The sequence below is a fragment of the Aquarana catesbeiana genome, linkage group LG02, assembly GCF_042186555.1.
Source record: "Aquarana catesbeiana isolate 2022-GZ linkage group LG02, ASM4218655v1, whole genome shotgun sequence".
Taxonomy (NCBI): Eukaryota; Metazoa; Chordata; class Amphibia; order Anura; family Ranidae; genus Aquarana; species Aquarana catesbeiana.
In genome coordinates this window covers 706321374-706334099 of record NC_133325.1, presented here as the reverse complement: position 1 = coordinate 706334099, position 12726 = coordinate 706321374, and the positions used below count along the sequence as shown (strand labels likewise).

At 46.6% G+C, this 12726-nt stretch overlaps 1 protein-coding gene across 1 annotated transcript in view; it reads left to right on the top strand.

The window, feature by feature from the left end:
• Window positions 1-12726, top strand: part of ADGRG7 (adhesion G protein-coupled receptor G7) — a 76934-nt gene that overhangs the window by 29219 nt on the left and 34989 nt on the right. The window contains exons 5-6 of the mRNA XM_073616954.1: window positions 1719-1865; window positions 5040-5134. Coding sequence (XP_073473055.1) covers window positions 1719-1865; window positions 5040-5134 — 242 coding nt within the window. The remainder of the gene's footprint in view (window positions 1-1718; window positions 1866-5039; window positions 5135-12726) is intronic.

The following is a 12726-nucleotide window of genomic DNA, read 5'->3' as shown; positions in this document are numbered from 1 at the left end:
AAAATTAGCTTTTAGTGTAGGGTGCACATAGAAGAAGGTCTTTAGACAGCATATTTGCGAGCTAGCCAGAAAGAAAAAACAAATTACAGTGTCTAACAATTTGCATTAAAACTGAGGATTAAGTTGCACATATGGACGTATATAGGGTGTCCCAAAAAATGTATACACGATTCGAATGATTATAAAGTCAGTATTTCTTAGTTTACTGTCAAATTTTTAAATAAAATACATAAGTGTACTTTTTCTGTACTTAGCAGCTGGTTCAATAAACCACCACAATTGCACCTACTAGGTACCTAATGCTGGCCATACACTATACGAAAAATCGGCCGAACGCATTTTCAAAAAACTAACGTTCGACCGTGACCGCAAACGATGGTGCCATCATGTAATGACCGATAAATCGTTCAGTGGACATAAATAAATAATTTTTTGTTTGTTTTTTTACATATACCTAGTGCAGACAGTTCGGACGGGAAACACATTAACCTTGCAATGTATCGTACGTTCGGCAGACATTTTCAAAACTTGACGTTTGTTTTTTTTTTCCACAAAAATGTCACAAATGATTATCGATTTGTGCCCCTTAACTTGCCGAAAAGCCAAAGAAGTGTCTATATGAACGTTTTTTCGCCCAATTTTTCGTATAGTGTATGGTCAGCATTAGAATCCACACAATATGGTGGAATATGTTAATTTACCAGGAGTGACAGGTGTGGTGTCTTCTGCGCTCACCAGACCTCATGCCACTGAACTTTTACTTATGGGGTATTCTAAAAGGCCGGCAACTGTTGATGAATTAAAAATAACCTTTGAAAGAGAATGTGCCCAAATAGCAAACAAAATTATTCTCAGTGTTTGTGATAATATTCCTTCACATTATCAGCAATGCTTGGACCAGAATGGTCATTGTTTTGAGAACAGGCACTGTATAAAAAATTTGATTTATGTATTGAATTTAAAAATTTGAAAGTGAATTGTATGGTAAAAAACACTGACTTTATAATCATTAAAATTGTGTATACATTTTTGGGAAACTCTGTATATGTATGGAAACCACACTGCCTCATCAAGGCCTCTCTGTATAGTGTGGTTCGAGATCTACTTTATGAGAACATCCATATTGGAGAATTTATAGCAATAGGTAATAATTAAAGATATGATGGAGGCAGCCCATTCCTCCTTAAGGATGAAGGGGCATTTCAGCTCAGTGGCTGACTTGTCTGACCCTTCCGTGACTGTTAGTACACAAAGCACACTGGCTTAGTGGTTATCAATTCTGCCTTGCAGCACTGGGGCTTTTGGTTTGAACCCTGACCAGAACATTATCTGCGTGGGTTTGCATGTTCTCCCTGTGCTTGCATGTGTTCCATCTGGGTACTCTGGTTTTTTCCCATGCTCCAAAGACATTCCTGAAGGTTTATTGTCTCAACTGAGTTTGCCTAAGATGCCTCATCTCCAAAGCACTTTGAGTCCCCAGAGAGAAAAGAGCTATGAAAGTACAAAATAAACATGCTATTTTATAACTAAAATATAAATTATTATCTGTGACTCTTTGAAGGACATGAGACTCTTATGTGAGACCCCATAAATCTAGTAGTTTGACAACTGCTGTTTGAAGAAGTCTTTCTTCTTGCTTGTGACTTTGTTGTTCAATGTGATTACAATTTGATTACAATGTGATATAATCTTTTAACCTGAATGCCTTCTTCACTTAGACACAAATAGACACAGAAAATGCTGAACGTGTTGCAGCCACCACTCAGATCCTGACTTCAGAGTCTACAAGTCTGCAGGCAGAGAATATCACAAATGCAATTAGGATTGTGAATAGGTTACTGACTCTATCGAATGCTACAGAAGAGGTATGTATGTTTTGCTTTCTAGATATTCTTCTAAAGCGAACCTGATCTGATTTTAAAAAAATGCTTCTTTCCAGGTCAGTTAGGATCCACAGCTTTCTGCCACTAAACCAAAGCCCTGTCAATAACATGTCAAAAGCTAAAACTGCAACGGACAGGAGAGGCTCTAGCATCAGATAGTTTAGTAATGGGAGCAGGGCTTAATTTCAAACTGGAGATAAGTCAAAATCCTGTGATCAGGCTGCCATTCTTCTTTATAATCCCCTTTGTGTTTCTTTATAACCATGCTAGGAACAGAAGCAGATCTGTCCTAGCCTTGTCAGTTTGCATCTCTTCCTACTTGGGAACTGCAGGATGTCATGTCAATGCATGAAATTCCTGTAGCCCCATAGTCAGATTGATGCTGCTATGCTCTCCACCCAGCCCTATCGCCACTAGAGTGACGGTGACCCATTAAGCAAAAACACTCCTAGAAACTGTGACATTAGCAGAAGTAACCAAGTCTCTCATATTCAGTCTCTGTCCTTGGAACTGGAGGCAGGGGACCTAAAAGTCACAAATTTAAAAAATAAGGTGTTTAGATTGTCATTTTTTTGTCAAAGATTTAAAGTGTAACTAAAGGCAAAACTTTTATTTTAATTTCTCATAAAGTGGAGAGGGATTAGAACACCGGTCAGTTTTCAGTGCTCTTTGTGCCCATGTTGGGGAGATTGACCCTCTCTATTTGTCCTGTTTACCATGATCATTGAAAGTGAAAGTTTAAAAAAAATCCCAAATTTTGGGTTGTCCCCAAAAAAGTAATAGAGAGGAAATCTTCCAAGGGGGACACTAGTTCTGGTGACCTAGGGGCCCCAAGAGATTAATTTTAGGCAATTTCCTCTCACTTTCTGTTTGGCTATGGGACAGGAAGTGAAGGGAGATCTCCACAATGGGACACGGATGGCGAAAAAAATCTGACAGGGGTTATAACCCTCTCTTGCTCTATCGAAAATTAAAAAAAAAGTTTTGCCTATAGTGCTACTTCAAAGTTTGCATTATTATAATGTACTATCTTTTGAGTTGGTAGATACTTTAGGCTCTTGTATTGATACTCTTGCTTTATAAAATAGGGGTGTTATTCAGTTAATTATGTGATCCTCAATCAGTAGCTGACTGTGATATAGAGTAAGGGAAAAAAGTATTTGATCCCCTGCTGATTTTGTATGTTTGCCCACTGACAAAGAAATGACCAGTCTATAAATTTAAATGGTAGGTTTATTTTAACAGTGAGACACAGAATAACAACAAATATCCAAAAAAAACGCATTTTAAAAAAGTTAAAAATTGATTTGCATTTTAATGAGTAAAACAAGTATTTGACCCATTTGCAAAACATGATTTAGTACTAGGTGACAAAACCGTTGTTGGCAATTACAGAAGTCAGACGTTTCTTGTAGTTGGCCACCAGGTTTGCACACATCTCAGGAGGGATTTTGTCCAACTCCTCTTTGCAGATCCTCTCTAAGTCATTAGGTTTCAAGGCTGATGCTTGGTAACTCAAACCTTCAGCTCCCTCTACATATTTTCTATAAGAATTAAGATCTGGAGACTGGCTGGGCCACTCCAGGACCTTAATGTGCTTCTTTTTGAGCCACTCCTTTGTTGCTTTGGCCATGTGTTTTGGGTCATTGTCATGCTGCAATACCCATCCACGACCCATTTTCAATGGCTGAGACAAGGAGGTTCTCACCCAAGATTTGACAGTGCATGGCCCCATCCATCGTCCCCTTGATGCAGTGAAGTTGTCCTTTCCCCTTAGCAGAAAAAACACCCCCAAAGCATAATGTTTCCACCTCAATGTTTGACGGTGGCGATGGTGTTCTTGGGGTCATAGGCAGCATTCCTCCTCCTCCAAACACGCCGAATTGAGTTAATGCAAAAGAACCCATCTGGCCATAACACTTTCACCCAGTTCTCATCTGAATCATTCAGATGTTCATTAGCAAACTTTAGACAGGCCTGTACATGTGCTTTATTGAGCAGGGGGACCTTGCAGGCGCTGCAGGATTTCAGTCCTTCATGGCGTAGTGTGTTTACAATTGTTTTCTTGGTGACTATGGTCCCAGCTGCCTTGAGATCATTGACAAGATTCTCCCATGTAGTTCTGGGCTGATTCCTCACCGTTCTCATGATCATTGAAACTCCATGAGGTGAGATCTTCAAAGGAGTCCCAGACCGAGGGAGATTGACAGTTATTTTGTGTTTCTTTCATTTGTAAAAAATCATACCAACTGTTGTAACCCTCTCACCCAGCTGTTAGGCGATAGTCTTGTAGCCCATTGTGTAGGTCTACAATATTGTACCTGACATCCTTGGACAGCTCTTTGGTCTTGGCCATGGTGGAGAGATTGGAATCTGATTGCTTCTGTGGACAGGTGTCTTTTATACAGGTAACAAGCTGAGATTAGGAGCACTCCCTTTAAGAGAGTTCTCCTAATCTCAGCTCATTACCTGTATAAAAGACACCTGGGAGCCAGAAATGTTGCTGATTGATAGGGGATCAAATACTTATTTCACTCTCTAAAAGGCAAATCAATTTATAACTTTTTTGAAATGCGTTTTTCTGGATATTTTTGTTGGTATTGTGCCTCTCACTATTAAAATAAACCTACCATTAAAATTATAGACTGATTATTTCTTTGTTAGTGGGCAAACGTACAAAATCAGCTGGGGATCAAATACCTTTTTTTCCCTCACTGTAATCTTCAGCGCATCAGAAAACCCATGCAGTCAGCAATATACACTCTCTTAAACAAGATGTCTATCCAAAGAATGCAGCATACATATTACACTGACAAAAGTTATTTAAAGACTACCAACAGATTTCTGCCAGGTTTTTGTTGCTGGCCATGTCACAGTGTGAAAAAACAATGTTATACAGTTTTGATGATATTTTTCATGTATCCCACAAATCCTACAGTGTGCTTCTATGCTGCCAGGAAATAGGTCATATGACACATATTGTAAATTGTAATTGTGGTTGTAGCTTTTTCTTATGCTTTTATATTGCTTAGTTGCCCATGCTGCCCACATGTGGCTGTATTTCCAGCTGCTTGAGCCTCCCAGATCAAATTTTTCCAGCTCCTAACTGATTTCCAGTTATGTGTACAAATATAACACTTTCGTTCTATTCCCCAGGTGGGCCAGTCTGCAGTTGCCACTGTTAGCCAAATTCTAAATGCTAATGAAACAGAATTTAAAGATGATGAAGTACACGTAAATGAAGCAGAAAGGTATGAAATCCTCAATATAAGTTTGTGTTGCCAGTAGCCCTTATCTGAATGTTTACATAAAGTTAATGGATGTGCCTGTGCCAGAGTTCTGACAGTTGTAAAGATTACTGAGATTTATATCTATCTGAATTTTCCCCAAAAAGTTATTGAAAGTAAAATTATTGGATCAGTTTGATGAGGTGGTTCAGGCTGTAAACTAAAGAAAGTAGTTATTTGTTTGTAAAAACAGTTATATGGCCATGTGACAGCAAAGATTACCGGTAATTAGTTGCATGAAACCCTCTGCTACCTCCTGGGAACCTAGAACAATAAAACTGTTTATGAGGACATGCCACAACTAGGTTTTTTTGCGAGAATTTTAATACTTATTCTTAAATTATTATACTTGCATGGGCTTACGTATGAAATATTGATACTTTCCATTTCCTTTGTACTTACTGAGTATAAGACAATTTCTCAGAATGTAGTCAGGGCTGAGGTGCCCTGAGTTGTTGCAATCTCAGGCTTTTTTTAACAGCCCTTAAACTCCCCTCTATGTTATCATATGTGTCCATGCACACATGGACGTTTTTTGACGTTTAACAGCAGGGGAGTTTATGGGTTGTTGTCTGAACACCCTAAAATCGAATTCAAGAGCAGTTCCTCTGACCACAAAAACGCTGAAAGCTGAAAATTGCACATAAATGTGCATAAATGTGCTTTTATGAGCGTTCAGCATTTTTGGAGCTGAATGTAAGCTGGTGTAATTAAAAAAAACTGCTCATAAATGCTGAAGTTGAAAAACACGTATAACCGCTTTTAAAAAAGGCTGCTAAAAGTGCGTTTTTGAAGCAGCATTTCCTGCTAGTAATCCGACGTCCAGAATGACTTTTTTGAGCGTCCTGTGTACTTGGAGCCTCAGCTGCTAGACCTCAAGCTGCTAACTCCAAGCTCCCAAGAGTGCATAACAGTATTAAATATCATAAACTCATAGATGTCTGCTAGAAGCCAGAAGATCAATAATACAACCATCAGTCCCTCCCCTCATGCCAAGTTACTAGGTGTAATCCTAGACTCAGACCTGTGCTTTCAGTCCCAAATCCAATCACTATCCAAATCGTCCAGACATCACCTCTGAAACGTCTCCAAAATACGCCCCTTTCTAACCGTTGACACCACTAAGCAACTTATTCACTTCCTTGTTATCTCTCGCCTTGACTATTGTAACTCCCTCCTCATTGGCCTACCTCTCCGCAAGCTATCCACTATTCAGTCTATCATGAATGCTGCAGCCACCTTACCAACCGTTCAGTGTCGCCACTCCTCTCTGCCAATCCCTCCACTGGCTTCCCATTGCCCATTGTATAAAATTCAAAACACAAACAATAATGTACAAAGCCATTCCGAGCTACATTACCGATCTTATCTCTAAATATCACCCAAACCGTCCTCTCCGCTCCTCCCTGGACCTTCTGCTCTCTAGTTCCCTTTTATCCTCCTCCCATGCTCATCTCCAGGACTTTGCCAGAGCCTCTCCAATACTTTGGAACTCACTACCCCAATCTGTCCGGTTCTCTCCTACTCTGTCCACTTTTAGGCGAACCCTGAAAACTCATCTCTTCAGGGAGGCCTATCCTGCCTCCAGCTAACAACCAAGTCTTCTACTCCCCTCATCATTTCATCCCTCACAGTCCCTACCTTTTGTTTCACCAGCCCCTCCCTCTTAGATTGTAAGCTTGCAGGAGCAGGGCTCCTCTAACACTCTTGTTTTGAATTGTACTGTTGGTGTAGTGTCTCCCTTTACATTGTAAACCGCAGCGCAAACTGCTGGCGCTAAATAAATACTGTATAATAATAATAAGACAACAGCATAAGGTAAGTCAGCTGCCAGGGCAGCAACTGTCATATTTAGGGGGTATCTCAGTTCTGAGAGTCAGTGTGAAGAAATTTAACAAGGGAGCAAGCAAAGCATACTTTCACAATTGCAATAATTTAAGGCTATTTTTATTGTTCTTGCAGTAGCCCAGTGATGACTGGTCTGCTTTAAATCACCCTGTCCCTAAAATAAAAAAGGAGATAATAACACTTCTCTTTCATCCCTGCCACTGATCTCTGCTTTATTTAAAGTGGTTGCAAACCTTTGAAATTAAAAATTAAAAAAGTGTATCCGCATATGCATAGTGTGTACTTGCCTCAGTACTTATTATGGATCCTGTCTGCTTTCTCGTTTCTCTGCTATCTACGTCTGACAGCACATAATAGGTAAATAACAGCCTCAAATGTACATATTTCCCAGTGAGGCTGTGTAGATTTGGGAATGTGTCCTTTCTTTCCAATCAGGTCTCAGATTATACTCAGCTCTGTGCTGTGCAGTGTGTGACATCAGATCCACGCCAGCCGCCTCCTGGAAGCTGGGAAATATCTTTTAAATTGTGTACTTTGGAAGGCTGTAGAAGAGAGAAGGTTGCAGATACATAGGTATAACTTATGCAGGAGGATTTCATTCAGCACTGTGTATCACCTAAGACTAGTCACTTCAGTGGGCATATGTAAAGTTTTTATTATCTCTTTAAAACAAGCATCCGTTGGAAGAACCTTTAGAATCCGACAGTTGAGGGATCATTGGATTCCTGGTTTTACATTGCACTCAGTGGGTTGATAATCCGATTCAGCCCCTATGTCACCACCGTGTCCTGAGAAACCACAGCACACAACAAGAACCAGGAGACTGACACTCCCTGATGAGTTAGATGTGTCCTTTTATGAAACTGAGATCAGCGGCGATCCCGAGTCTCATCGCTGATCTCAGGTCATTACCAGTTTATGAAACTGAGATAATCAGCGGAGAACATGTTCTCCACTGATTATCTCAGCACAGTGAGAATCTGTAACCAGGGGCGGACTGACCATTCGGTCGATCGGACGCCGACCGAGGGCCCGCAGCCAGTAGGGGGCCCGGGAGACATGCTCGTCGGATCTAGGGGTATGCTGCTGGGCGTGCTGCGGTGGAGCCGTTCTGCCGACTGCCGCGGGGGGGGGGTGCGGGGGGGTGAGGCGGGCATCTCCTCTTTCAGTTTGGGATGCAGTGAGGGGAGTGGGAGGCGGCGATCAGCAGCTCTATGGTGCTCGCAGCATCTCCCGGGGACTTGTATTTCTCCTCCAGCTTGTAGAGTGGAAAGGGGAGGGGCCTCTGACCCGGGCAGCTACAAGTTTCACTCTCTGCTTGTACGCTGTTGCCGACTGCTGCCCGGGTCAGAGGCCCCTCCCCTATCCACTGTACAGAATCAGAAGGAGGACTACAAGCCCCAGTGAGATCCACAGGCACCATAGAACAGCCGATCGCCATCTCCCACCTCCCCCTTGGGTTGGAGGTGCACAGCCAGGTACAGGGGAACCTCTGGGGGGGTTAAGTCTGGGGACCCTGATGTATGTGGGGTTCTCTGGGGACCCTGATGTATGTGGGGTTCTCTGGGGACCCTGATGTATGTGGGGTTCTCTGGGGACCCTGATGTATGTGGGGTTCTCTGGGGACCCTGATGTATGGGGGGGGCTCTCTGGGGACCCTGATGTATGGGGGGGGCTCTCTGGGGACCCTGATGTATGGGGGGGGGTTCTCTGGGGACCCTGATGTATGGGGGGAGGGGTTCTCTGGGGACCCTGATGTATGGGGGGGCTCTCTGGGGACCCTGATGTATGGAGGGGCTCTCTGGGGACCCTGATGTAAGGGGGGGCTCTCTGGGGACCCTGATGTAAGGGGGCTCTCTGGGGACCCTGATGTAAGGGGGGGCTCTCTGGGGACCCTGATGTATGGAGGGGCTCTCTGGGGACCCTGATGTATGGGGGGCTCTCTGGGGACCCTGATGTATGGAGGGGCTCTCTGGGGACCCTGATGTATGGAGGGACTCTCTGGGGACCCTGATGTATGGGGGGGCTCTCTGGGGACCCTGATGTATGGGGGGCTCTCTAGGGACCCTGATGTATGGGGGGGGCTCTCTGGGGACCCTGATGTAAGGGGGGGGCTCTCTGGGGACCCTGATGTATGGGGGGGCTCTCTGGGGACCCTGATGTATGGGGGGGCTCTCTGGAGACCCTGATGTATGGGGGGCTCTCTGGGGACCCTGATGTATGGGGGGGGCTCTCTGGGGACCCTGATGTATGGGGGGCTCTCTGGGGACCCTGATGTATGTGGGGTTCTCTGGGGACCCTGATGTATGGGGGGGGGTTCTCTGGGGACCCTGATGTATGTGGGGTTCTCTGGGGACCCTGATGTATGTGGGGTTCTCTGGGGACCCTGATGTATGGGGGGGCTCTCTGGGGACCCTGATGTATGGGGGGGCTCTCTGGGGACCCTGATGTATGGGGGGGGGTTCTCTGGGGACCCTGATGTATGGGGGGAGGGGTTCTCTGGGGACCCTGATGTATGGGGGGGCTCTCTGGGGACCCTGATGTATGGAGGGGCTCTCTGGGGACCCTGATGTATGGAGGGGCTCTCTGGGGACCCTGATGTATGGGGGGGCTCTCTGGGGACCCTGATGTATGGGGGGCTCTCTAGGGACCCTGATGTATGGGGGGGGCTCTCTGGGGACCCTGATGTAAGGGGGGGCTCTCTGGGGACCCTGATGTATGGGGGGGCTCTCTGGGGACCCTGATGTATGGGGGGGCTCTCTGGAGACCCTGATGTATGGGGGGCTCTCTGGGGACCCTGATGTATGGGGGGGCTCTCTGGGGACCCTGATGTATGGGGGGCTCTCTGGGGACCCTGATGTATGGGGGGGCTCTCTGGGGACCCTGATGTATGGGGGGGGCTCTCTGGGGACCCTGATGTATGGGGGGCTCTCTGGGGACTCTGATGTATGGGGGGCTCTCTGGGGACCCTGATTTATGGGGGGCTCTCTGGGGACCCTGATTTAGGGGGGGCTCTCTGGGGACCCTGATTTATGGGGGGCTCTCTGGGGACCCTGATGTATGGGGGGGCTCTCTGGGGACCCTGATGTATGGGGGGGCTCTCTGGGGACCCTGATGTATGGGGGGTTTCTCTGGGGACCCTGATGTAAGGAGGGGGCTCTCTGGGGACCTTGATGTAAGGAGGGGGCTCTCTGGGGACCCTGATGTAAGGAGGGGGCTCTCTGGGGACCCTGATGTAAGGAGGGGGCTCTCTGCGGACCCTGATGTAAGGAGGAGGCTCTCTGGGGACCCTGATGTATGGGGGAAAGCTCTCTGGGGACCCTGATGTATGGGGGGAGGCTCTCTGGGGACCCTGATGTATGGGGGGCTCTCTAGGGACCCTGATGTAAGGAGGAGGCTCTCTGGGGACCCTATTGTAAGGACGAGGCTCTCTGGGGACCCTGATGTAAGGAGGAGGCTCTCTGGAGACCCTGATGTTTGGGGGGGCTCTCTGGGGACCCTGATGTATGGGGGGGCTCTCTGGGGACCCTGATGTATGGGGGGGCTCTCTGGAGACCTTGATGTATGGGGGGGCTCTCTGGGGACCTTGATGTATGGGGGGGCTCTCTGGGGACCCTGATGTAAGGGGGGTTTCTCTGGGGACCCTGATGTAAGGAGGGGGCTCTCTGGGGACCTTGATGTAAGGAGGGGGCTCTCTGGGGACCCTGATGTAAGGAGGAGGCTCTCTGGGGACCCTGATGTAAGGAGGGGGCTCTCTGGGAACCCTGATGTAAGGAGGAGGCTGTCTGGGGACCCTGATGTAAGGAGGAGGCTCTCTGGGGACCCTGATGTAAGGAGGAGGCTCTCTGGGGACCCTGATGTTTGGGGGGGCTCTCTGGAGACCCTGATGTATGGGGGCTCTCTGGGGACCCTGATGTATGGGGGGGGCTCTCTGGGGACCCAGATCTATTGGGGGCTCTCTGGGGACCCAGATCTATGGGGGGCTCTCTGGGGACCCAGATCTATGGGGGGCTCTCTGGGACCCTGATGCATGGGGGGGCTCTCTGGGGAGTGGACCCTGATGTATGTGGGGCTCTCTGGAGACCTTGATGTATGGGGGGGCTCTCTGGGGACCTTGATGTAAGGGGGGCTCTCTGAAGACCTTGATGTAAGGGGGGGCTCTCTGAAGACCTTGATGTAAGGGTGGCTCTCTGGGGACCCTGATGTATGGGGGGTTTCTCTGGGGACCCTGATGTAAGGAGGGGGCTCTCTGGGGACCTTGATGTAAGGAGGGGGCTCTCTGGGGACCCTGATGTAAGGAGGGGGCTCTCTGGGGACCCTGATGTAAGGAGGGGGCTCTCTGCGGACCCTGATGTAAGGAGGAGGCTCTCTGGGGACCCTGATGTAAGGAGGAGGCTCTCTGGGGACCCTGATGTAAGGAGGAGGCTCTCTGGGGACCCTGATGTAAGGGGAGGTTCTCTGGGGACCCTGATGTAAGGGGGGGGCTCTCTGGGGACCCTGATGTAAGGGGAGGCTCTCTGGGGACCCTGATGTAAAGGGAGGCTCTCTGGGGACCCTGATGTAAGGGGGGGCTCTCTGGGGACCCTGATGTAAGGGGAGGCTCTCTGGGGACCCTGATGTAAGGGGAGGTTCTCTGGGGACCCTGATGTAAGGGGGGGCTCTCTGGGGACCCTGATGTAAGGGGAGGCTCTCTGGGGACCCTGATGTAAAGGGAGGCTCTCTGGGGACCCTGATGTAAGGGGGGGCTCTCTGGGGACCCTGATGTAAGGGGAGGCTCTCTGGGGACTTGTTTACATAGGCAGACCACAGTTCTGCCTCTGTTGGAAACGATCGTCGGGGCCTGGCGGACATGGGGTCCTCCGGACTCGCTGGTTAGCTCTCGGTGTGTCCAATCACAGCGGCAGCAGGTCAAACAGCATGCAGACCCGCAAGTGCAGAATCAAGTACCTGTACATGATTCTGCTCACAGGAGACGCAGCCCTGCAGTAAATGTATGTGGTTAAAGTGAGTTTATTTTTCTTTAATCTTTAAACATTTATTTTGAACATGAAGTAGAGAAATTCTGTGACCAATGCATGTAATGTAGCATGCAATATATACGTGGGGCTTTGTGAGGGTGTGGCTTGTGTGTGGGTGGGTGGGGACTAAGGGGGCCCCATGAGCCCCTATTGCCCGGGGGCCCCATGAGTTGTCAGTCCGCCCCTGTCTGTAACTGACTGTCACAGAAATGGCCAGTTTATTAAGGTGTGATCTCAGCACCTCACTGGCGATCTGTGGCAGAATTCTCACTTTCTGATTTACCATTTCAGAGGTGGAGAATCAGAGAGAGAGAAGCGTGAAGCTGGATGAGTATTCTGGAGAAAGCAAGAAGTCTTTTGACTTCTTTCTTTCACCGAACAGTCAGAGCATATCTTCACCACCATTACACACCCCAAAACCAGCAGGTTAGGAATTTATAGTGTATATATATATATATATATATATATGTGTGTTTATTTCAATGTGTATATATATATATATATATATATATATATAGATATAGATATCTATCTATATCTATATCTATCTATCTATCTATCTATCTATCTATCTATCTATCTATCTATCTATCTATCTATCTATCTATCTATCTATCTATCTAGAGATATATATATATATATATACATAGATATATATCTATATATATATATATAGAGATAGATATATTT